General features: G+C 41.8%; 1 protein-coding gene and 1 long non-coding RNA gene across 5 annotated transcripts in view; one reads left to right on the forward strand and one right to left on the reverse strand.

Annotated features, from left to right (window-relative positions):
• Window positions 1-15,151, forward strand: part of LOC110256047 (uncharacterized) — a 54,677-nt gene extending 39,526 nt beyond the window's left edge. For 3 of the 4 annotated variants that reach the window (XR_014825638.1, XR_014825636.1, XR_002337260.2), the window contains 2 exons: window positions 12,432-12,572; window positions 14,822-15,151. This is a non-coding gene — a long non-coding RNA (uncharacterized LOC110256047). Of the gene's footprint in view, window positions 1-7,308; window positions 11,170-12,431; window positions 12,573-14,821 lie in introns of those variants that run through there. The other variant, XR_002337255.2, reaches the window with a different exon arrangement.
• TXN (thioredoxin) lies at window positions 6,423-19,649 on the reverse strand. Its single transcript, NM_214313.3, has 5 exons — window positions 19,563-19,649; window positions 14,886-14,990; window positions 14,629-14,688; window positions 7,247-7,312; window positions 6,423-6,684 (listed from the first exon to the last, which is right to left on the reverse strand). Exons 1-5 carry the CDS (start codon window positions 19,584-19,586, stop codon window positions 6,622-6,624), a joined length of 318 nt encoding a protein of 105 aa, NP_999478.1. The 5' UTR covers window positions 19,587-19,649; the 3' UTR covers window positions 6,423-6,621.
• Window positions 19,650-21,177: the final 1,528 nt, after the last annotated feature.

Here is a 21,177-nt window from a genome sequence, read left to right on the forward strand (position 1 = left end):
ATTTTGGGTCTTTTATGGTTCCATATAAATTTCAGGATTATTCTAGTTGTGGGAAAAATGTCACGGATAACTTGATAGGGATTGCATTAAACCTGTAAATTGCTTTGAGTAGTATGGCCATTTTAATAATTTTTCCAGTTAGGAGCATGGGATATCTTTGCATTTCTTTGGATCCTCTTTCATTTCCTTGATTAATGTTTTATAGTTCTCAATGTATAAGTCTTTCACCTCCTTGGTCAGGTTTATCTGTAGGTATATAATTTTTCTTGGGTGTGATTTTAAAAGGTATTTTTTAAATATTCCTTTTCTAATATTTCATTGTTATTATACAGAAATGCAACCGACTTCTGAATGTTAATCTTGTATCCTGCTATTTTGCTGAATTTATCAGTTTGAATAGTTTTGTGTGAAGTCCCTAGGGTTTTCTGTGTAAGTTATCATGTCATCTGCATAGAGTAATAATTTCACATTTCTCTTTCAATTTGGATACCTTTTACTTCTTTTGTTTGTCTGATTGCTGTGGCTAGGACTTCCAATACTATGTTGAATAAAAGTGGTGAGAGTGGGCATACTTGTCTTGTTCCACATTTTATTTTTATTTTTTTGTCTTTTTATTTTTATTTTTTGCCTTATTTTATTTTTTGCCATTTCTTGGGCTGCTCCCGGGGCATGTGGAGGTTCCCAGGCTAGGGGTCAAATTGGAGCCGTAGCTGGCAGCCTACATCAGAGCCACAGCAATGTGGGATCCAAGCCATGTCTGCAACCTACACCACAGCTCATGGCAATGCCAGATCCTTAACCCACTGAGCAAGGCCAGGGATTGAACCTGCAACCTTATGGTTCCTAGTCGGATTCATTAACCACTGCGCCACAACAGGAACTCCTTGTTCCATATTTTAGAGGAAAGTCTTTCAGCTTTTTGCCTCTGAGTTTTATATTGGGTGTGGGTTTGCCATTAATCATTTTTATGTTGTTGAGATGTTCCCTCTATGCCCACATTGGTAAGAGTTTTTATCATGAATGGATGTTGGATCATGTCAAATAATTTTTCTGCATCTATTGAGATGAGATGTAGTTTTTTAATTTTTCTTTTGTTAATGTGGTGTATGACATTGATTGATTTGAGTATATTGAGCCATCCTTGTGAACTTGGGATGTATCCTGCTTGGTCCTGGTGTATGATCTTTTTTATGTGCTGTTGGATTCAGTTTGCTAAAGTTTTGTTGGGAATATTTGCACCTATATTCCACGAAGATATTGGCCTATAATTTTCTTTTTTTGTAACATCTTTGGTTTTGGTATTACAGTGATGGTGGTTTCATAGAATGTCTTTGGGAGTGCTCCTTCTTCAATCTTTTGGAAAAGTTTAAGAAGGATGGGTATAGGTTCTTTATACATTTGGTAGAACTTGCCTGTGAAGCCATGTAGTCCTGGACTTGTATTTGTAGGGAGTTGTTTTGTTTTTGTTTTTGTTTTTCCTAATTGCATGTTCAGTTTCATTTCTAGTGATCTGTTCAGATTATCTACTTCTTTTTGATTCAGTTAAATTGATGGGCTGTATTTTTATTTTTCTAGAAGTTTGCCATTTCTTCTAGGTGTCAAATTTGTTGGTGTATAATTGTTCATAGTTTTATGTGTTTTTTTTTTTTTTTTGTATTTCTGTAATAACCATTGAGGTTTCTCCTTTTTCATTTCTTATTTTATTTGGCTTCTCTCTTCTTGGTGATTCTGGCCAGAGGTCTGTCAATTTTGTTTAACTTTTCAAAGAACCAGCTCTTGGTTTTATTGATTACAGATTAAAAAACAATAGAAAAAAATAGATTTCTGCTGATTTCAGGTTTTGTTTGTTATTCTTTTTCCAATTCTTTTAGGTGGTAGGTTAGTTTGTTGATTTGAGATTTTTCTTCTTTTTTGAGGAAGACCTGTATCACTATGAATGTCCCTCTAAGAACTGTGGAATCCCATTGATTTTGAATGATTGTGGCATCCCATAGATTTTGAATGGTTTTCATTGTCATTTGTCTCAAGGTATTTTTTAATTTCCTTTTTCATTTCCTCATTGACCCATTGGTTTTTCAGTAGCATGTTGTTTAGTCTCCATGCAGTCAGTTTTTTTCACATTTCCCCTCCCCCCCAACCGTGGTTGACTTCTAGTTCCATTGTGATTAGAGAAGATGATTGAAATAATTTCTGTACTCTTAAATTGGTTGAGGTTAGTTTTGTGTGCCAGTATGTTGTCAATCCTAAAGAATGTCCCATGTGCATTTGAAAAGAATGTATATTCTGTTTTCTTGGGGGGGGGAGTAATGTCCTGAAAATGTCAATTAAATCTGTTTTATTGTGCCATTTAGGATCTTTGTTGCCTTATTGATTTTTCTGTTTAAATATGTCTATTGATATTAAAGTCTTAAAGTCAGGTGTTAAAGTCTTCAACTATTGTTGGAATAAATCCCACTTGATCATGGGGTATAGTCCTTTGATACAATGAACTTGTTTTGCCAATATTTCATTGAGGATCTTTGCATCTATGTTCATCAGGGATATAGGCCTGTAATTTTCTTGTGGTGTCCTTATCTGGTTTTAGTGTCAGGGTAATGCTAGACTCATAAAATTAGTTTGAAAATTTTCTCTCCTCTTGTACTTTTTTTGAGCGTTTGAGAAGGATTGGTATTAATTTCCATGATTCAATCTTGGAAGAGTTTTTTATTTCTAGGAATTTATCTATTTTTTCTAGGTTGTCCAATTTATATATAATATTCATAGCAGTCTCGTGATCCTTTGTATTTCTGTGGCATCAGTTGTTACACTGATTTTTGTGTTTAGATAAAGATTTGTCAATTTATCTTTTCAAAGAACCAGCTCTTGGTTTTTTTCTGCTATTGTCTTTTTGGTCTCTTTATTTCTGCTTTTTATTTTCTTCTCCCTACTAACACTGGACTGTATTCCTTATTTGAGGCATATGGTTATTTGAAACCTTTCTTGTTCTTTGAAGTGGGCATTTCTCACTATGGACTTCCATCATCCCACAAGATTTTATATGTTATATTTCCATTTTCCTTTGTTGCAAGGTATTTTTTTCTTGTCTGTTCCATTGGCGGTCAATGTATGTTGTTTAATCTCTAGATATTTGTGAATTTTCCAGTTTTCTTCTAGTAATTAGTTGCATATCATTTTGGTCAAAAGATGCTTGATAGGAGTTCAGGGTTTTGTTTTTGTTTTTTGTCTTTTTAGGGCTGCACCTGCAGCATATAGAAGTTCCTAGGCTAGGGGGTTGAATTTGAGCTGTATCCAGTGGCCTATACCACTACCATAGCAATGCAGGATCCAAGCTGCATCTATGACCTGCACCAGATCTCAAGGCAACACTGGATCCTTAATCCACTGAGCAAGGCCACGGATGGAACCTGCATCCTCATGGATACTAGTTGGGTTTGTTACTGTTGAGCCACAATGGGAAATTCAATATTTCAGTCTTAAATTTTTACCAAGGTTTGTTTTGTGGCCTAGCATGTTGTCTATCCTGGAGAATATTCCATGTGCCCTTTAGGAATGTGTATGCTGTTGCTGGATGGAATGTTACACATATGTCAGGTCTGTCTGGTCTAATATGTCATTAGAGGCTAATGCTGCCGTATTTTGTCTGCTCTCTATTTGTCTGGTATCTACTATTATTGCATCACTGTATTTATTTATCTCAAATAAGGTTGCTTTATATATCTAGGTCTTCATGACTTTCCTTTTATCTGGGACTAGTCTCTCCCAGTGTGCTCTGAATCTCATTCCTTCTTGGCCACACAAGGGATTCCCTTTTTCAGGTATCCTTTCCCCCATAAAGTTCATCCCTACTTATGTATCATTTCCATTAGCATACTGGAAAACCCACTGTCTCACACAAAAAATGCCCATTAACCCTTCCTCAGCTCTACTTCAGAGAAATTTTTGCATGAGTTCTACAGAATCTGCTTCCCTTTCTTTCTATTCTATCTACTTGAACATTCTTAACTGGTAAGCAATGCATAAGCACCTTGTTATGAAAAATCCAAACATATATGAATAAAACTAAAAACCATCAATCTCTACCTACCCTCCTCACTAGAAGTCGCTGTGACTAGTTAAAAATGTTTCTTTTAAGATCTTCTTATGCTAATGTACACACATATTTACCTATAGATACCTAACATGTCTTATGTTTAATACAAATGAAATTGTACTGTTCTGAATTGTTCACATTCTGTAACTTTTTTCACTCAGTGACTGAAATTTTATTTCAGTATTAATAGCTCCTTATTCTGTATTACCTAGAAAGGATCTATCATGTTGGATTTAATCATTTCTCTATTGACAGAGATCAAATTTTGTTCTTTTGTAAGTAATTCTGTACCAATCATCTTTGGACATATTTCTTCACAATTGATACTTCCTTTAGGATGGTATGAAGTGATTTTGGGTCAACTCTTCAGTTATCACTAATCTTGCTTCTATCCCTATCCTTCCATAAGAATTCTGTCACACCCTCCATTTTGTTTTCCTGTCATCTTGGTCTCATAACAGCATTTGATAATTGACATACCTTCCTTTTTGAAACGTCCTTTTCGCTTTTGGGATAAAACCCTCTTTTGGTTTTCATTCTTCTCTGGCTTCCTTTACATCTCCTTTGTTGGTTCCCATTCTCCTTGGTCTCTAGATGTTGGGCACTCATCAGGGTGTCTTGGGCCCTCTTTGCTCTGGATTCTCTTCCTGGGTGATCTCACACAGCCCTGTTCTTAAGAACCGTCTATATTGTAGGCTTTCATCCTATTCCATTCTACACTAGAACCCATCTGCATGACATCATTCATCTTAAATGTACACCACCAACATGTGTCTTTATATGTCCGGAGAGAACCTGACCCACTTCCTCTAATCCTTACCCCATTTACATGGCACCCCAACTACCTAGCTGCTCAAACCAAAACCCTGGTACCTGCTCTAGAAGAGGAATTCTACTAGCTACTTCCAGAAACCTTTGGATTGTCTTTCCTTGGATGTTAAAAAGTCAACACTCAGTTTATTCCCTTTCTACCACCTCTCTGCCATCCCCCAATTCCAGTTGTCATCATCTCTGGCCTCGGTAAATGTCAGAGCCTAACTTGTTTTCCAGTTTCTCACCTCCCTCTCCAAACCGTTTTCCAGAGAGCTGCCAAAACAAGCTCTTAATATCCAAGCACATTACTTCTGGCTTACCCTTCAATGGCTTCCCTTTGCACTTAGAACAAGGAAGGCTTTGGATGACTGGGTGCTGCCACTCTCTGGCTCTATTTCATGTCTATAATGTACCAAGTTCTTTCAGGACTTCACCTTGTTGCATGTTCTTTTCTCTGCTGGAAAGAGTCCCTGGCTGTTTTCTGGTCTTTTTTTTTTTTTTTCCCCCTTAATCATCAGATCTTAGCTTAGTCACCTCACAGAATCACTCCTTCCCAAGCAGGTTTCCCTATAATTCTGGATTACTGTGCCTATTTGTTTGTTTCTGGCATCAAAGGATGTACTGCAATCTAAACATTCTTTTGCCTGCCTCTCCAGAATGTTGGTTCTATGAGAAAGGTGTACACAGTTGTTTCCCTAGCCTAGCACAGTGCTTGCCATGTAATAGACATTCAATTATTTGGAGAATTTATCAGCATCCTGATTTTAGATGTGGAAAGAAAACCAGGTAAGGGCCCATCATTTTACTAGTTATTTGGATTGTTCCACTGAGAGGCAGTGTAGTGGTTCAGAATATGTACTTGGGCTCTAGACCCCTTGGTTCAAATCTCAGATCCTCCACTGACAAGTGTGACAAGAAGTTCCTAACCTCCCTGCCTATTTGCTCACTGGGATTATGGTACTCACTTCATAGGATTGTCAAGATTAAATAAGGATATTGATGGGCATATGATTAAATTCTATGATATTATACAAGTTTAAAAGCTTTCTTCAAACATTCTTCCAGCTCTTTGCTGTGTCTAGAACACAAGGAAGAATGTGAAATAGACACTCTGAGAATCAGAGTTCCCATGGTAATATTTGTTGGAAGTCCCCTGTGAACCACCTATGGAGAATTCCTAATTGCAATAACAGGACTCTGTTACCATTAGCAAAACTGGCAGCTCACTATACTTTTGGGACAGGAGTCTCAAACTAAAACAATTCTTCATGGGTGGGTATTACTTTTGGTCATAGGACCATTCAGAGAGCACAGATTTGCTTGCTAGAACAAAGGCAACCATTTTCTCTGTTCATATGGGTCCAAAAAATAACAGAATTTTAACATACTGCTCTATCACCTGTGTACTGCCCCAACAAGATTTTTCTAGAAATATACTACAAATTGTAAAGGAATCAGTGTCCTACAAGGTTACTAAAAAGTGACCAAAAATATATGAAAATAATTAGGACACTAAAAATATCAAATGATCAGTTTTCATTTATTTAAAACTATTCAAAGATACCAGGAGGTTTTAAAAAGGGTAGAGTTACTATTTTATTATCACTTATCAGATGGTGATTGGGTATATAGTCTTCATACTTGATCTTTCCTTTTTGTAAATAAAAAATTACAAGTTTTAAACAGCCAATGGCTGGTCATGTCTTCAGAAAACATGATTAGATTAATTCATTAATGGTGGCTTCAAGTTTTTCCTTGTTAGCTCCAGAAAATTCACCCACCTGTTGAGAATATTGAATTGCCATTAGATACAGCATTGCACCCCGATTCTGTTTATCAAGGGGAAAAATAGCCTCAAAAAGTCAAAAGCAAACATAAGATTTTTTACACAAACACTTTTTTTTTTGGTATTTTTAGGGCCATATCTGTAGCATGTGGAGGTTCCCAGGCTAGGGGTCTGGGATGTGAGCTGTGTCTGTGACCTACACCACAGCTCATGGCAACAGTGGATCATTTAACCCACTGAGCGAGGCCAGGGATCAAACCTGCATCCTCACAGATGCTAGTAAGATTTGTTTCCACTGAGCCATGACGGGAACTCCACAAATATCTCTTAAAGATAAATACACTTTGATACAAAGCACAATCACAGGTATTTAGTGACTAGCTTTAACAGAGATCAGTTATTAATGATCAGTTATCAGGGAGATGTCACTTAATGAAGGCCGTATGTAAATATTCTTAAAAAGAGGAAGTGGGTACGTGCTTTCCCATGTAAAGGGTAAGTCGCTTCCGTTTCTTCCTTTATACACCACACTCTCCTTCAAGGGCAGATGTACCTACCTTCTGTCCCTTTTTAAAAAACTGGAAGGTTGGCATGCATTTGACTTCACACTCTGAAGCAACATCCTGGGGGGAAGAGAAATGTACAAAAAGAGGATTAAGAACAAGAGTTAACACTGAGTTCTGATCTAAAATCTGATTGTTTTTTCTTGTTAGGCACCCACAACTCAGCATTAGGCCTTTTTTAAAAAGTATATTAAAATTGATATGATAATATGGCAGCGCAAAAGCCAAACTGGTGACATTCTCAATTAAAATTCTCACTAATACATACTCTCATCTGAGAGATACTAGCATCAGATACTGTACAATGACCCAAGTTATTTAATCCAATTATTCCCAGTTTTATTGGAGTGGGGTACACAGATGATCATAAAGGCTAAAGTTACTCATTTACAAAGGAACTGTTCAAAAGTAAAGCCATGGTAATCTAAAGGGACAGCTCCACACTCAGTTTTCTGCTTTTATTTATTTATTTTTTTAGCAGCACCTCACTCTCAAATATCTAATTTTGGGGGAAATAAATGCCATGAAAAATGTTTTTGGCTTGGACAAGAGTATCAGGTGAAGAGGTCCATTAGGGGACTGACTATGTCAGTTTGGCACTCAAAGAGGGTTGGGAGAGAAATGAAGAACCACACAGCCCTAAGCAGCAAAAGCTGTGAAGGACAACAACCAAGGAGGCAGAACTCCAAGAACCAGGTCACGGAAACTTTCACAGGAAAGAAAGCTCAGCTACACACACTGTGGCGACATCTGGTTTGGGATTTAGGAGTGAGGAGCACAGAAAGGAAAAAATGCACCAGGCTTTGGATTGAGCCACCAATTAATGGGAGCGCACCAGCCTAGCTTCACCTCTTCTGAGACTGGAAGAAAAGCACGGCTTTGTCAATTGGCATGCATACGTTTGGGCAGGAAGGGCGGGAGGCCCTAGTGTTTAGGAGTTCTTACCAGATAACCTTTACTTCTAATTTAAAAGCTGGACAAGGAAAAGCACAAGGGTAGTAAATGGCTGGAATAAAAAAAGGCTAGTACGTAATGATTCCCTCCTAGGCTCCAAGCACTGACACTCACTGAACGCAAGAGTTATAAGGAAATTGCCCAAAACTTGTGCTAAGACCATCTATCATCTTAATTGCACCAAATGTACAACTCCAGTAATTCCCTTGCAGTGTGAGCATCCAGGATGGACAACAGGGTGGTGAGCTGACAGGAAGATAAGCTGCACATGTCAAGGTTCTGGGCAAACAGTGGATGAGGAATCCGGAAATCAGAAGGTGACAAGTTGGAAGGGTAGAGGGGCTAGTTTAGCTAAAAGGTCAAAACTGGTCGTCCAGGGAACTCAGTTGGGCCCAGATAGGTCAATTGGCTTATGTAAGTGCTTAAAAAAAAAAAAATCTTTGAATTACTTGCCTGGCTGCAGATACCTCTTGGACTTGAGGATTTGGGAACACTGAGCTGACCCCTCCCAGCTCTGGGGGAGCAGCTGTTTATTGCAGTCCCTTCTCTTTCTTCCTGGCACTTGTAAGCTGCCAGCTGGATACTATCTCTCATGCAAGCAGTCGGCGGAAGCCTCAGTGGAGGAGGGTGTTGGTTTTGTTTTTATACCCACAGAGGAGAGGAAGGGCAGCGGTCGGTAAAGGGTGTGCCACCCTCTACCCTACTTCTAGTTACAGCTGCGTACAGGGCGCTCAACTGACCTGCAACAGAACCTACACACCGATCACAACTTCCAGAGGAAAAAAGCAAAGTTTTAGGAGCAGAAAGAGGGTCCCAGTCAATGGAAATGAGAAAGTCCAATCACTGATGTGAAATGCCAGATACCTTATGTATCCATCTATCCAGAGCTCAGCATTCTTGCATTGCTACTACTGCTTAACTTAAAATTAGTCACTAAAAAAGATAAATGCTCAGAGGTGGCATCAATGCAATCAATGAGAAAGATTCTCAAAGTGTTTTTAAAATCATGGTCCTATGTTTTATGTCTTAGAATTGCAGCTAAGTCTTTATATGGTAAATTTTTAGTTAAAGCATTACGAATTCCTCTTTCTGGGTGTGAAAGTGATCTTTAAAGGTGACACAGGATTCTTATCATAAAACTGGGGCTTTAGGTTGTCTGCAGCTTATGCACATCCTTGTGAATAAATTTAGGCTTGTCCCAAGGCAAAAAAACAAAAAAACAAAACCCTAAAAATGCAAGTGCTGAATTTAAGATCATTGTCATTTTTAATTATTCAGGTAAGTATAATCTACATTCAAGGCAGAAAAATTGGAAGATGGAAGCCATTCTCTCTACCTGCTTCTATAAACATGTATTATTTATGCACCTAAATCCATACAGTGTATATAGCATGGGTTTTATAGTGTACATGTGATGGACTTTTCCCCCATGAAAATGTATGCAATCTTTTTTTATAGTCTGAAAGCTATATGGATATATCATTTAACTCCTTTGCTGGCCAATATATAAAAGACTCTGATTTTTGCCTAATGTAAACACTTTCAACTTCATATATAAGCATCTCCACACTCTGGTTCAATCCCCATCCCCGAAAGCACTGCTAAGAGAAAAGAAAATACTCATTTTAAAGGCTCTAGATACACATAACGATACTTTGTCCTTTGAATGTGTCAATTTATCAGTGTATCATGATTTTGGACACAGAGTGTAAAACTTTTCATGTAATCAGATCCACGAGCCCTTCCATATTCACTGGAAGCATGGGCTTACATGGATTTAGAAATGGACTCCAGTTCTGCAAGTGAACTGTTCAGGCCCATTTCCTGAGTGGTCACTAAGAAAAGCAGTTAATCAAATTCTTAAGAATATAAGAAACAGGGTAGTTAATGTGCTGCACAAAATGTATTTTACATGTTCAGTATTTTCTAGAATTATGTTTGGCTTTCTCCTAGGTTATACTTGGGGATAAAGAACGAAGTAGAGATGCAACATCTTAACCCTGAATGGTTAACCACTAAATACATGGTTAAATAGATTTGAGTCTACTTTTTTGGACTTTCTAGTCCTGTCCATAATCTACATGCCTGATTGTTTGTTTAACTGGTGCTGTTAATCTACTCTATAGGGCTTGTCCTTTTCCATCCCCTAAAGACTCCCTTTTCCAACCAGTTTTTTTTTTTTTTTTTCTTTTTCTTTTTTTGTCTTTTTCTAGGGCTGCACCTGCGGCACATGGAGGTTCCCAGGCTAGGGCTCTAATTGGAGCTGTAGCTGCTGGCCTACGCCACAGCAACACAGGATCGGAGCTGAGACTGCGACCTGCACCACAGCTCCTGGCAACGCCAGATCCTTAACCCACTGAACGAGGCCAGGGATCGAACGGGCAACCTCACGGTTCTTAGTTGGATTTGTTAACCACTGCGCCACAAGGGGAACTCCTCCAATTAGTTTTTTAAAAATAACTTTCCAGGATTTTCTTGACCACATTATTTCAGAATGTCATGATAGATTTCCCAAAAATGCTGGATTAGATCGAGGTAAACTTAAGACAAATGCGAGTATTGATAGTATATGAGTCAACATTCAGGAACACAGTATATTCATCTGATAACATCTTTTATGGACCCCAGTAAAAGTTTAGTAGTTTTTTTTTGGTCTTTTTAGGGACACACCCTCGGCATATGGAAGTTCCTAGGCTAGGGGTCGAATCAGAGCTGTAGCCACTGGCCTATGCCACAGCAAGGCAGGATCCTTGACCCCCTGAGCACGGCAAGGGATTGAACCTGCGTTCTCGTAGATACTAGTCAGATTCGTTTCTGCTGAGCCACGATAGGAACTCCAGATTTAGTAGTTCTATAACTAATACTTGGTCTCTATTGCCTTAAGTTAATGTTTTACCTTTTTTTCTTGTTTTCTATTACTTGTTCTATGGGCCAATTTGCCTGTTCCTGCAGTGATCTGAAAGGTATGCACAATTAAAAATTTCTAAGTCCATTATCTTTGAGGCTTTAAGACATTTTTTTTTTTTAGTAGAATTGATTTACAGTGTTGTGTCATTAAGACACATACTTGATCCTAAGTTTATCACTTCCTTCATTTTAAAAACAGAAAGCTAGCCACTCCCTAACGACAGCTCTACTTCCTGCCTCTTTTAAACAATCTGGAATTTTAAGAATTACATAGTAAAACTCACTTTTGGGGGGTGGGGTATACAATTTCTGTGAGTTCTGACAAGTGCATAGTCATATAAGCACAGCCATGATCATGATACAGAACTCCTTCCTCCCCCAAACTTCCTCCTTTGTGGTCAAACCCTCCCCCACCCCAGTCCCTGGGAGCTACTGACCTGTTCTCCATCCTTATGGTTTTGCCCAATCTCCCATTTTTATTAGCTTTTTATTAGAAAGTCTAACAGGCTAAGTTTTACCTTATTACATTTCCTTTCAGTGGATTCTAACTGAGCACTCTCTATAGCCAAAATAACTTCAAAACCTTACTGCCTGTTCTTTTTTCTTTTTTTTTTTGGTCTTTTTGCCATTTCTTGGGCCACTCCCGTGGCATATGGAGGTTCCCAGGCTAGGGGGGGTCCAATCTGAGCTGTAGCCACCGGCCTACGCCAGAGCCACAGCAACGCGGGATCCGAGCCGCGTCTGTGACCTACACCACAGCTCATGGCAACGCCGGATCGTTAACCCACTGAGCAAGGGCAGGGATCGAACCCGCAACCTCATGGTTCCTATCGGATTCGTTAGCCACTGTGCCACGATGGGAACTCCTGGCTGTTCTAATCAAAATGGAAACACATGGCATTCTAAAAGGTTGCAAAACTAAGGGGGTCTAAGTTAACTTTTAACCTCCAATATCATACCCTTTAGAGTTGGGAGTAGAGCCTGGTGTTAAGGCAACAAGCTCAGTCTATCATTTTCAAGAGTAGGATCCACAAGTCTTTATGAATACAGAACTGTTTTGTGTGTGTACCACACTCATGTCCACACCTCCTAAATGTCCATTGAAATCTATCACATTTAAAAGATAGTTTCTTCTGGCCTGAGTGTTTTACCCTGGGTCTGGAGTTCATAGACAAGAATTATCTACGTAAAAACTTTAAATAAAAGGGATGTTTTTAGGACTGAATTTATTTTAATGACATGACCTAATATTCAAAATAATGAGATTGATGTACTTTTTTTTTTTTTTTTTTTAAATCCCTCGCCTGTATTCTTACAGTGCCAAAATGAGGGGATGGTCTTAATCTACAGAGTTCCAAAGCAACCAGAAGATCCTCTCAAGTCATCCAAAAAACAGCTCATTGAGGATGAAATGCTTTTGTTTCAATGACCTGCTCTGATAAGTCTGCTGAATGTCCAGGTGAGTAGGAGCTGGGAGCTTGCTGCTATGTGTACAGGGTGACCAAAAGGTTCCAGATTTAGTCCCATTTTTTATGCTGCAAAGGGCTATTTAGGTTGTGTAACACGTCATTAAAAGTATTCAAAGAAGAAAAAGGCTATGCTCAAAGAGAAAGGCCCCCAACTTGTGAGAGGGTCACTTCACAGTCTACAGACATCTAGACACTTTCAGGGTGACCAAGAGGATGCCAACCAGACCTAAAGGAGAAGCTGTCACTTAGATGTCTTGGCCTGTCCTGTGAATCTATTTCCCAAAGGTTTTGGATAGAGGCAGAGAGCATCCATCCTGGGCCCAGCATGGTACAGGAGCCAAATCCAGAGACTATGGCTCAATCCACCTTTGTTCCTCCTGTGCTGCAGTTCCATTATCTGTTCAGTGGGGTCCTTACACAACTGGTTCTCCTGGTTACCACCTGAGTGAAATGACACAGTGCAGGCAGAGGGCTTTGTGCACCATCTAGCATAGGTTAGTACTTCCAGATAGCAAGTGGATACATTATTTTTTATCTCAGAGGGTTGGCACCAGCTTCTCTAATTCCTTCCAGGTGCCATCTCCACCTGGCTAAGGTGACTAGATAGAAAAAAATAAGACTCTAGGTTAGGTTAAAAGGAGGAGTAAGAGTTTGAAACACATGCTATCTACTCTTAAAATAAAACCCTGGGACACAAGAATAACTCCTTGACAATCACAAAGATTTATTCATTCTACATCTACTACAGGCCAGGCAGGTGTGCTAGGTGAAGGAGAAACAAAGGTGATTGAGACAGGGTCCCTGATTCCCAAGAAACTGACAAACTAAAGGACAGCCACAGACATCATTAGCATAGCAGCTAAGCTCACTGTGTACTTAACAAACGCCAGGCTCTGCTCTGAGCACTTCACAGGTCTTAGCTCATGTGACCCTGACAACTGCCTTAGGATGCTGGATTAACACTGTCACTTTACGGAGAATCATACCGAGGCACTCACTGAGAGGCTACCCTTCCCAAGGCCACACAGCTAGTAAGGGATGGAGCTGGGAAATGAAGGCAGTCTAGAGCCACCATCGTCCCATTCCACAACCATCAATCCACGAGAAAGAGGGGCAGAGGACACCAGGGGACATGGAGGAAGGAAATTAACCTCGGCCTATGAGGAGGTAGCAGGAGGAGAATTCCTGGAGAAGATGTGATGCTTATGACTAGGAGGTCAACCAGCAGACAATAAGGATGAAAAATGTGCTGGGAATAAGCAATTTGGTATTGGGAGGTGATCACAGGCTTAGAAACCACACACCTGGTTTTACAGACCTTTGCTCAGTGAATAAGCAACCTTACAAGGTTGGTGGGGCAGGTATTAAGAGCAGGTCCTAGACAGAAGGACCCCAGGGCTTAAGGGAGAGGAGAATGAGCCTAAAATAGAAGTCACAGGGCCAGGACTGGAACTCAGGTCTAACACCTTTGTTGCCATTTCATACCCTAACCCCTCCCGCCCTGCTGGGGCTAAGTGAACCTGCCTGCACATATTTAAATCCTGGCTACTTGCTAACTGTAACTCCATGCCCAACTTCTCTGTATTTTCTCACCTGAAAAACAGGCATGATGACAGAACCAAGCATTAAATAAATCCATACTTGTAAGGCACATAGAACACTGTGTCTGGCACAAAGTGCTAAACAAGCATTTGTTAAATTAACCTTAGAAAATTCCCCCAAATTCTTCTCTCAGCACTCTATCAGGCACCTTGGTGCTTGCTCTCTTGTTGAGCATCTCAGAATGATAGGTAGAAGGCTAGTCACCTCTCTTTCTAAAAGCCCACATAAAAGACAGGTAACAGAAGCCTCAACCATTGCATTTAAGGATGGGATGTACGTAGCTCCTGACATACAGGATTAAGCTCATAACTGGCATAGTTCTGAAATAAACTAGCTAGGGTTGTAGCTCTAGTATTTTTCTTATGAGAACAAGCAATGTGTAATTCAGAGAAAAAAAACAATGCAAAAAAAGCTCAGCATTTTTTCACATGTCCAACCACGTACCTGACAGTCATCCACATCTACTTCAAGGAACACGACATTGGAATACTTTTCAGAGAGAGACTGGAAAATTTAAAATAAAATTTAAATTCAATGGGCTGCATGTGTCAAACCTAAATTGTTATGCTATGACTTTTAAACCAAAGACCCACCGACAGCAAATCAATACTTCTTTAACTGTCCTTCTTTTTCCTAGCTTTGTGACCACCAACCCAACCACACAAATAGCTTCACAAGAGCAGAAGGTGGTTAATACTTACATGGAAGAAAGGCTTGATCATTTTGCAAGGCCCACACCACGTGGCTGAGAAATCGACCACTACGAGTTTCTCTCCTGCACTGTTCAAGGCTTCCTGAAAAGCGTACTAAGAAGGGAAAGGAGAAAAAAGCATGTGTTAAATTTATTTCCAAAAGCCTTGATAAAATGTGACACAACACACAATTTGGAGGTCCTGCTTTCAGAGCTTATTTTTTAATTAAAAAGTGATAACAAAGAAAATAAACTGTTTCGAAAAAATCCTAAAAAGGTGTGATGTTACTTGGTAAAATGAAACAAGTACAAGGTATACAGTGTATCACTATTCATGTCTTCATAAATATAAAATAATTGGTTAATCCACATCTAAACTGGCAAACAAAAGGAAAGACATTTGCATTAAAAATGTCTCCCCATCAAGTATGTCAGAGAAAGACAAATACTGTCTGAACGCACTGATATGTGGCATCTAATAAAAGTGATACCAAAGAACTTATTCACAAAACAGACAGACTTAAAGATTTTGAAACCAAACTTATGGTTGGCAAAGGGGAAGCGGTGTGGGGAGGGAAACATTAAGAGGTTGGGACTGGCACACACACACTACTATACACAAAATCGACAAGTAACAAGGACCTCTGTATAGCACAGGGAAATTTATTCAATACTCTGAGGTAGCCTACATGGGAAAAGAATCTGAAAGAGGATGGAGAGATATGTATATGTAGAACTGATTCACTTTGCTGTACACCTGAAACAAACAACATTGTTAAGTCAACTATACTCCAATAAAATGTGTATTAAAACAAGAACTAAAGCATACAATTAAAGAGTCTCAGGGGGACACTAGACTGACTGTGATGGGTAGAGAGTATATGGTACATAACACAGCCATACAATATAATACAAATGAGACCTAACACTTCTAAACAGAAATATATTAGCCTCTAAAACAAGTTAAATAAAAAGTTTCCACATCCAATCTAGGTATAGGGTAGATATTAGACACTGAGTAAATGCTCTTTGATAGAAGGGGTCACACTTGAGTTGAGAAGGCCAAATCCTAACCACCAGGCCATTTCAACTGAATAAGTCACAAAGGCACCGAATTTTGCAACATTTTAAAAATGAACACGTTCTGATTAATACTGTGTATGGCAGAACACCCAAAAGTTCGAAAAAAGGAAAAAAAAATCAAGTAAAACAATCTCCAAACCCCTTACACTCAATCATTTTTGACATCAAACACAGGTCCTGGTACTCTTTTTAATGGAGTTTCTGGAATTGAGATCCTACTCTTCATCTATGTTGATTCCTGCCTTCACTGTTGACCAAATGAAAGAGTTTCAGTTCTTCACGAAGGGAATTTTCTTTAGTTACTTTCGTAAGCAAAGCATGTTGAATAAAATTCCACCAGCAGAAGGTGGAACCAACCTCCCTGAATAATTTACCAATGGTCTTGATACTGTAACCCTAGCAACCTAACCTTCTAGTTAACAAGGGACTCAATTTTAACTACAATTAGTCAGCTGGTGCTGACCAAAACTAAGGTCATAAAGAGAAATCAAAACACAAACATCTATCTCTGAATTCTTGGTTTTCTTCAAGGGGAAAAATAAAATGCCAGTCACATTGGTTTTATTAGCTCCCCCTCCCACCTCCTTTCAAAGCTGAGAGTCAGATCAGATCTGGTCCAGTTAAAAACAAAACAAAACACCAAAAGCCCCCAAAAACCTTAAGTGAATTCCTCTGAAGTTACTTCTCTAGATTTCTAATCTCTACCTTACTTTTTTGGGGGAAACAATTCACAAATGGTGTTCCCTAGAATAGAAGGTCATGACTTTTGTATCCTTTTTAGTTATGCAGGTACTAACCTGCATAAAACACAGCACACCTTTGGGTGTGGTGAGGTGTGTGGGTGTGGTAGAGGGGCACACAGAGTGTAAGAAGTAGAGAAATTATTTTTCCAAACCATCAATTTTTGCCAGATGAATTTCCTTCAAAGCCTTCCTTAATGTGATTTTTTTTTGGGGGGGGGTGTCAAACCAGCCATTCTTTACTGAAAGATACAAGTAAGACAGGAAAATAAGGAATGATGATGTCTGGTCAGATGAATGCATGGTTTTGTCAACATGGTTGGCCTTCAGTCAATGTTGGTAAGGTTACTTTCAACCTAGAGTATCTTTCAGCAGTTAACTTTTGGCTTCACTGAACATGAGCCACCAAGCCAGGTATATGTAAGACTCCATGACAAATTCTATTCTCCAGATACTTAAGTTTGCCTAAAACAGCTATCAATTTGAAGAAATGTTATCCTAGTAAGTGGCAAACCACAATTACTAGCTTCCAGAAATGACCAGTGCGGATTGATAAAGGTGCCCATCACTGACAAATATCGTGAAAATAAAACAACCAATCTGGGGCGTAAATAACAGCAGAGTTTAGCATCTCTTTTCCCAAACACACCTATTCCAAAGGTAATCAACAAGCATGAGAGTGGTTTGTAAAGCATTTAGCAAAGTGCCTGGGTGTAGAAGTTAGGAGCTGCATAAATGGCAGCAGCCATTCTTAAAACTGTTGATTGTTTCTCACATTTACAGTCCATTATCCCACCTGTATCCGAAACAAATCCCAGGGGCTCAAAATTACCCAAACCCCAAAAAGAGCTGTCTTGGATGGATGGCCAATGGCACCAACTTTGTCCACCAGGATGCAACTTTAACAGGCACTCAACATTTACAAGAAACATTCAAATTAGCTTAACTTTTGATTGATTCTGGATTGCGGGTCTGAAAATCAACTGATTCCTTTGGCTCTCTGAGTAATGAATTTCCTGTCACCCTGTACCTCTTGTCATTGATCAGAGGAGGAGGGGGCCATAACTATGACAACTCAAATAGTGAAAGTGTGTGCCAGGAACCTATCAATTTTCTGGGTGTAGTGTATGGATTCTGAGACAACTAATACAGACCAAAGATCTCATTCCTTTAGTGGGTTCTCAGGTTCTAATGATGAGGTGGCCAGACTCTGCAAAAGACTACTTCCAACACACCCATAGATTGTTACTTGTTACTCAGTAGATACTGAATAAAAGTATGTGGTTTAAAAAACAAAAACAACCCCCCCAAATACCTCAATTATCTCCCTTTTCAACCAATGAGAAGGGTGTGAATAAACCTTAAAAGGTTCACATCACTTGACCCAACCACTGCACTCAAGACCCTAAACTGAGGAAACAGCCTGAATTCCATTACCCAGAGTTATAAACAAAAACATTCACAGAAACATGGAAAACTGCCTAAATGCCCAACAATGTGTTCAGTTACTGAAATGATTACAAAAAGCTTCTAATTACATGGAAAGTGTTCAGGCTAAATTAGACCACAAATACACATCTCAGAAATAAAAATAATTGCAATTATTTTGTGGCTGCTTCTAGGAAATAGATCTCTCGCTTCCCACATTTCTACAATATTTTCACGTTTTCTGGTTGTAAAAGGCACAAAAAGATAAGGAATTATTAACAGAGAAACTTCCAAGTCAACTCCAGCATCTAACAGGTCGAAGCACTCCAGGCGGGGCCTTTCCTCTGCTTTACCCAGATAGGGGGTATCCAGGGGAAACGGTCTTGTGCCACAGTTGGCGCAACACCAATTTTCTCACACTCACTTCTCTGACTCTGCATTTAACATCCATTTCTTGAGGGGCTACAGTACACCAGACCCGGTGTTAGGCTGAGTTTTCCCAGCAGGAGGGCATTAAGTTTGCAGTAACTCTCGAAATGGAACACTTTTTGTCTTGGGCAGTCCTAAAAGGACAGAACCATGCCAGGAGCACAGAGCCGGGCGCGGCCGCTCCCAGGGGACTCCTGGCTCCAGCGAAACCCACCGATCGTGGGTGAATCACAGATGGGTAGGGCAGTGGAGGCCCCTGGGCCCGGCCTTGGGGACTGAGTCATTCCAAAGCCTGCGCTGCCGGAAACACGCCCGGAACCGCAGGAGGAGGAGTCCTGAGGGAGCGACCTGGACTTCACTTCCTAGCGGCTACCTGGGCCCCTAGGGCCTGACTCGTAACACGCGAAGGGGGTGGGGAGGGGCCTCCTGCTGGGAGCGGCACCCTCTGCACGGATGCAGAACGCATCATCTCTGCAGTCAGGCAGTGATGGGGAAGGCCGAGGGTCTCCGGCCTAGATCCACTCCCCAGGGAGGGCACGCCACCCAGCGCGGGTGGATCACACCGCTCTCCCGGGAGGGAGTGGCGGCGGGCAAGCCCGGGCTTTCTCCAAGGAGCCCTCCATCTCCTAACCGGCCCGTGTCCGGGTAAAAATGGGGGCCAAGGGCAGACTCCCTCCCCTCTTCACCCAACTAGAATGTCCTGGCAGGGAGGTGGCGGAGGCGCAGTGGGGGGATTCCTGGGCGCTCCCCACGCGCCTGTAGCCCCGGGGCGCACTGGTCACGCGGGCTCCGCCCTCCAGGGCTCCCTGCCCCACTCCTCCCTTCCTCTGGGGCGTGCTCCACCGCCTCAGGGGCGCCCAGGCCCGGGCTTCCAGCAGCTCCAGGCCGAGAAGCAGCGTCCCCTACCCCCAGGGATGCGGAGGGCCGGCCTGCCCACCACCAGCCCACCACCTCCCCCAGCTGCGGGGGCTTGGCGTCACGCCTTGGCCTGCCCCGGGAGCTCATACCTTGCTCTCAATCTGCTTCACCATTTTGGCTGCTGGGGTCTGACGAACGACCTTACGGTAAAAGAGATGGAAGCGGATCCAAAGCGGTGGACGGAGCAGAGAGAGCGCGCAGCCCGCTTTCCCTTTATAGCAACGGGGGAGTGGGGGCGGGGCGGGCGGGCGCGCGCGGCGTGCGTGTGGCGGGGGCGCGCTCGCTTGGGCATCCTGCTCCCGCCAAGGCGCCGGGGTAGGCTCCGCCTCCCGGAGCCCTCGGAGAGGGGGCGGGACTGCGGTCGGGGGCGGAGCCGGGGAGGGGCGCGGGCGTTGGGCGGAGTTCCAGGGAGTCCTCCGCGCCCCTCAGCACCGCCCACCTGTACCTGCGTTGGAAGTGGAGATCCGCGGGGGCCGTGGAGCGACCTCAAGGGACCCTACAGTGAGAGGAGGCGGACGGCTACCTCCAGAATCACAGGGTTACCTGCGTAGGGGCCAGCGTGGTCATCATCCGACGCTCCCAGGCCAGTTCAGGATTCCTCAAAAGGGTCGCCAGACCGTCACACCCCCAGTTCCGAGAACCCCACAAGTGCTGAGTAACGATAACCAGGAAGTCTCTCTGCGTGTGCGCCCCCGCCTCGTTTTCCCTACTTTTCCGCGATGGTTGTCGTCCCTCCTTCCCTCCTTTCAGTCCTTTCATTTTCACTGGTGAACCTGCTGCTTCGGCGTGACACAGCAGTTTAGTGCTGTAGTGACTGGCGGGGACTGGTTGGGCTCCTGCGGGTTGTAAGTGCGGTCAGAGGGACGCAGTTGTGACCCTGAGCAGGCCACCTTCCGGTGCCTCAGTTTTCCTTTCTGTCAAATGAGAATCACAATGGTTCCTAACTCCTGGCGGTAGTGTTTTGAGGATTAAATAAAGTGCTGGTAGAGTGGTTAGGGGGAGTGTTTGGCACCTGGTAAAAACTCAAAAAAAGTTATAATTAAAGCTGTTGTGAGTACTAATTAGTCTTGCTTGGTGTCGTGGGGTTGGGGGTGGGGATCATGCTTGGAGACTTTATTGTGGCACCGGTACACACACTTGTGTGTTTTTACTACCAGCTGTAGAGCCTGGAACAGAAAAATGGGCTATTTGTGCTGATACAGATTGGCTTTGGCAGGACTGAGGATTGTGGAAGGTATGTAAGCAGGCATGGTGAAGCCAGGAGGGCAGCAGCCGGAAGTGGGCAAGCTGTTGAGCTGGAGAGGGGAATGACAGCCAGAAGGCTGGAAAGGAGTGGGATTATGTTGGGAAAAGGAGGGTGGAGCCTGACTTTTCAGGTGGGGGCACTCTGGCTGCAGCTACATTTAGGTGTGATTGGCGGCCATGGTGAAACTGCTCCCTGGCTTCCCCCTCTCAGTCTTAGGCATCCTTCCCTCTGCTCTTTTGGACCTATTGTACGAAGTTTCTAGAAAGTTGAGGGCCAGGGGTTAGGGTATAGACAAGGCATACATTCTAAGGACAGTCCTAGGCAGAAGGAGGATGGGTTGGCCTGAATGCAGCAACCTTCCCTTAGAAAATAAGGACTAGCAGGACAGAGAAGAGGCATTATGGGTTATCAGGAGCCCAGTCTATGATCTGCTTTTCTACTGCTGTGTTTTCAGCCCA

The sequence above is a fragment of the Sus scrofa genome, chromosome 1 (assembly GCF_054392235.1).
Source record: "Sus scrofa isolate SSC_HxYL_T2T_F1_AM1 chromosome 1, Sscrofa_HxYL_maternal_Yorkshire_Landrace_v2.0, whole genome shotgun sequence".
Lineage (NCBI taxonomy): Eukaryota > Metazoa > Chordata > Mammalia > Artiodactyla > Suidae > Sus > Sus scrofa.